The sequence below is a fragment of the Palaemon carinicauda genome, chromosome 35 (genome assembly GCF_036898095.1).
Source record: "Palaemon carinicauda isolate YSFRI2023 chromosome 35, ASM3689809v2, whole genome shotgun sequence".
Classification (NCBI taxonomy): Eukaryota; Metazoa; Arthropoda; class Malacostraca; order Decapoda; family Palaemonidae; genus Palaemon; species Palaemon carinicauda.
Window position 1 is genome coordinate 69,648,435 of NC_090759.1, and position 4,393 is coordinate 69,652,827.

The 4,393-nt window shown below is 34.5% G+C and overlaps 1 protein-coding gene across 1 annotated transcript; it reads left to right on the forward strand.

Annotated features, from left to right (window-relative positions):
• The first annotated feature begins 2,752 nt into the window (after nt 1-2,752).
• LOC137627852 (pigment-dispersing hormone type 1-like) lies at nt 2,753-3,934 on the forward strand. The gene is made up of 4 exons (XM_068359270.1): nt 2,753-2,810; nt 3,055-3,154; nt 3,348-3,512; nt 3,661-3,934. The coding sequence occupies exons 2-3, from the start codon at nt 3,056-3,058 to the stop codon at nt 3,486-3,488; spliced, it is 240 nt and encodes a 79-aa protein (XP_068215371.1). The 5' UTR covers nt 2,753-2,810; nt 3,055; the 3' UTR covers nt 3,489-3,512; nt 3,661-3,934.
• Nucleotides 3,935-4,393: the final 459 nt, after the last annotated feature.

The window sequence follows — 4,393 nt, forward strand, 5'->3', positions numbered from 1 at the left end:
ATACGAAGCTATAGAGGTGCAGATTTGGTAGTAACCACCAGCTCCTCATTGCTACACTGAAATTAAAACTGAAAGCACCCAACAGAAAGATGGATAGAATACCTGGGTATGATACAACTAAGCTTTTAGAAGAATAGCATAGAGAAACATTTGTAATTGGATGTAGGAATCGATCTGCAGTCTTAGAGACTTTAAAACACAAAGAACAGACAATTAATGAAGAATGGTGTGATATTAAGAACATATATCAATCAGTTAGTAGTGAAGTCATGGGACACGCAGTTACAAGAAGAAAACCATGGATATCAAATAATACTTGGAATACTATAAAAAGGAGACAAAGACAGAAATTGATTGTTGAAAGTTTTCGAGGAAGTAATGAAAATTGCAAGGTAGAACATGCTAAGCATTCCACTATTGATGGTGAGGTCAAAAGAAAAACCAGGAATGACTGGAGAGAATATTTAGAAAGTAAAGTAGATGAGGCTGACAAAGCTATGAATTTAGGAAGTGGCTATGGTGTAAGAATTGCTCATAGAATTGTTAATGAAATTTCGACTGGGGCAAAGAAAAAGCAGCATATACTCATCAAAAAGAGAGATGGCTCTGTTATATCAACAGAAAATGAAGAAAGACAACGATGGATGGAAATCTTTAGTGAGGTTATGAATAGGAGATATGAAGGGAATAATTTGATTGATATACCGAAAGGTGATGAAGACCTTGATGTGCCCATGAATGAATTAAGTGTGTTTAAAATCGAGGCTATCATCAAAACACTAAAGAGATGGAAAGCCCTGGGATACGATGGAATAACTGACGAGATGATACTGGCTGAAAATAAAGTAACTCCCAGACTACTTACAAGATTATTTTGTAGAATGTGGCATGAAGAGGCAAAACCTGATGAATGGGAGTTAGTAGTGTTGGTGAAAATAGCAGAAAAAAAGGAGACCTGACTGATTGCAATATTTACAGAGGCATAGCACTTACGTCAGTTGTTATGAAAATACATAGTATGCTTATTCTAAAGAGACTGGAGAGAAAGATTGATTGTAAGCTAAGAGATGAACAAGCAAGATTTAGAAAAGGTAGAAGTTGCACTGACTAAATTTTCATTTTGAGACATTGTAAAACAATGCGTAGAGTATAGAAATTCCATTTTGATGGCATTTGTGGACTATGAAAAAGCCTTTGATAGTGTGCACCGGCCAATTATGTGGAGAGTCCTGGTTATTATGGAATTCCTCATAAACATGTAAATTTAATTAAGTCTGTTCATGAGCATAGCAAGTACAAAGATAATGTTAATGAAGCCTTATCAAATTAATTTCCAGTCAACAGCGGGGTACTCCAAGAGAATGTGATGTCACCTATGTTGTTTATCCTCTTCACAGATTTTGTAAAGCGTAGAACAGTCAGAGATGGTGGAGAAGGACTGGACTGGATTGGTGTAGGAATTTAGCAGACCTAAAGTATACAAATGACGCTGTCCTTGTGAACAGAACACCAAAGGATTTGCAATGCTTGCTCACCAGAATGCATGAAATATCACACGAGGTTGGGCTGAAGATAAATAGAAGAAAGACAGAGATGATGAAAACAGAGTATGCAATGGAAGAAGAAATATCATTGAAAAGAGAAGGGATTAATGATGTAGAATCATTTAAGTATTTAGGAACTATGATCTCCAAAACAGGGTCTTTAGAATTAGAGTTTAGTGAAAGATTGAAAAAAGCAAATATAACAATGGCTAGGTTAAGTGAAATTTGGAAATCAAATAGCCTGAAATTGCATATAAAAATCAGGCTATATATCAGTTTAGTGAGATCGGTGTTACTGTATGGACATGAGTCATGGTATAACAATAAAACAATCTCCAATAGATTTAGTAGATTTGAGAACAAAGCCCTCAGAAGGATATTGGAAGTTAAATGCCAGGACAGGATTAGAAATTAAACTATAAGAGATATTACTCGAGTATCATATGTTGATGAGAGTATGATGAGGGGTAGATGGAGATGGTTTGTGCATGCTCTTTGCACTCCCCAAGAGAGATTAGTTCACCAAACATTCAGCTGGGCTCCACAAGGCACTAGAAGAGTTGGAAGACCCAGGCCTACATGGCTGAGGACTATGAAGCGCGAAGGAGGAGATGATGAATGGAGAAGTATTTAATTAAAAACTAAAGATAGAAATGACTGGCGAAATCTAACCGAGGCCCTTTGCGTTAATAGGCGTAGGAGATGAGATATATATATATATATATATATATATATATATATATATATATATATATATATATATATATATATATATATATTGACAATTTCTCTTTATCATATAGGAGAGATGAGAGCTAGGCAAACCCTGGTTGGAAGACAGTAAGCCTAATTACGGCATAGGATTTGCTATTTGTGGGCATTTTATTGAAATATTTATCGGTTATTGTTTATTAGATTTTAACCAGAAAATACATTTTTCGTTATAAATCATGATATTTGCTAAAAATTTTTCACTTAATTGTATCGAAATTTGACAAGAATTGTTGAAATGCAGAGGGAACGAAAGAATTTAGATGATGCTTCAGCAGGTTCTAAAAGATGATAAACGACAAAAGAAGAGCAGAAAAAAATTGAAAAAAAAAAAAAGATGTTTACCCCTGAAGCATGGGTTGATGAGTGAGTGGGTGGGTGGGGTGGTACGAGAGAGAAGTTGTGACATTTATAAAGAGGAGATTCTCTCACGAATCCACCATTCGATCTCCATCGCTCCTATTCGCCACTTTCTCATTCAAGTATCCTTCTCAAGTAAGTAATTCATTTCATAACTACTGTATAGCAATCCCAAGCTTAAATTTAAACATTTAATTTCAACTTAATGAAAGGAAACACCCATTATACTATTTTAAAGATGTTCTGGAGTGGATTGGTTTAAAAAAAAAAATCTTGAATATAGTGTTGAAACATATTAGTTGAGATATTAAACATAAAACAACAAAATTATGGTATAAATTACCTTGTTTATGACAATCACCGACTGATTTCCTTTCAGAATGCAGGCTAAATTCGTCGCCCTCCTTGTGGCAATAGTAGCCATCGCTCTCTCCTGCTATGCAACGGCTCAGGAAGATCTCACGAATACAGAGAGACAGGTAGGACTATTATTAATGGTCAGGAAACAATAGTAAATTAAAATTATCGATTATTTTTTAGTGAAATTTATATCATAACTAATAGATATTCGTTGAAATCGTTCTCTTAAGTGCGAGCTTCACCTAGACCTACTTTAATTAACGATAGTTTCAGAACTCTACTCACATCTGGAAATGTATTATTTGTGTCCAGGTCGTGGCAGAACTGGCAGCCCAAATCCTGCGTGTGTCCCACGGACCCTGGAGTGCAGCAGAGGCTCACAAGAGGAACTCGGGAATGATCAATTCTATCCTCGGCATTCCTAAGATCATGAGCGAGGCTGGAAAGAAATAAGACAACGATTTGTTTAAATTTTAGGTAAATAACGAACATATAGATTGAATTCAATATTTTGGGAAAATCTAACCGATTGATTAATAATATGTAAAAATTGATCATTCACTGATTAGGCCTACACAGGCACTTGTAAATATACTAAATTTCTAATTATTTTCTTTAATTTCAGATATGATATACGGCTAAGGAACTACAAACAGGAAGTAATTGGTAATAATTCTAGTTTTCAATGAAAAAAAATCTTTGTATCAAAAGTAATTTTTAGACAGTTACACCCTGGAAATTAGTTTCTTCATTCTGATGTTGCTGAAGATAATTGATCTTCCTTTTATTCTGCAGTTCTACAACTCACAGTCCTGAGATAGATAACATACCAGTGACAGGAGGGAATGTAAATGGAACTTCATATATGTAACACCTCACCTAATATATGAAATAAACATGGCAGCTTATATAGTCCTTACTTCTCCTGATTTTTTGTTAATACGTTTTGATAAACAAAAGAATGTGCATCTTTGAGTGCTTTACAGGTGCATGGAAAGCGCAGAATATAATCATCTACGTTTTTTCTATGTTACTTTTCAAGATGATTTAATCACATAATGCAGTTGCGTTCAGACTTGGGGATAGTTAATATCATAAATATTGTAATGTAGTCAATGGACTTTTTCCGTGAGTTTCTGGCAATTCTGAATAAATATATTGGGAAAGACAGATGTCCAGACTAACAATGGCACAGATTGTATTCATTAACTCACATTTACAAAAAAAAAAAAAAAGATAAAAAAAAAACCTTGTACATGTAGCCTGCTATAGGATATAATAGAAAAGCAGTTTGATAAACCCATTAGACTTTAAAGATTGCAATGTGAAGGAACATCAAAATACAAAGCCAGCCAAAT

Bases quoted from the DNA above. Each gene is read 5' to 3' on its own strand.
- LOC137627852 (XM_068359270.1), top strand. From the start codon at position 3,056: ATGCAGGCTAAATTCGTCGCCCTCCTTGTGGCAATAGTAGCCATCGCT. The intron at 3,155-3,347 runs GTAGGACTATTA...ATTTGTGTCCAG, and splicing joins TCACGAATACAGAGAGACAG to GTCGTGGCAGAACTGGCAGC.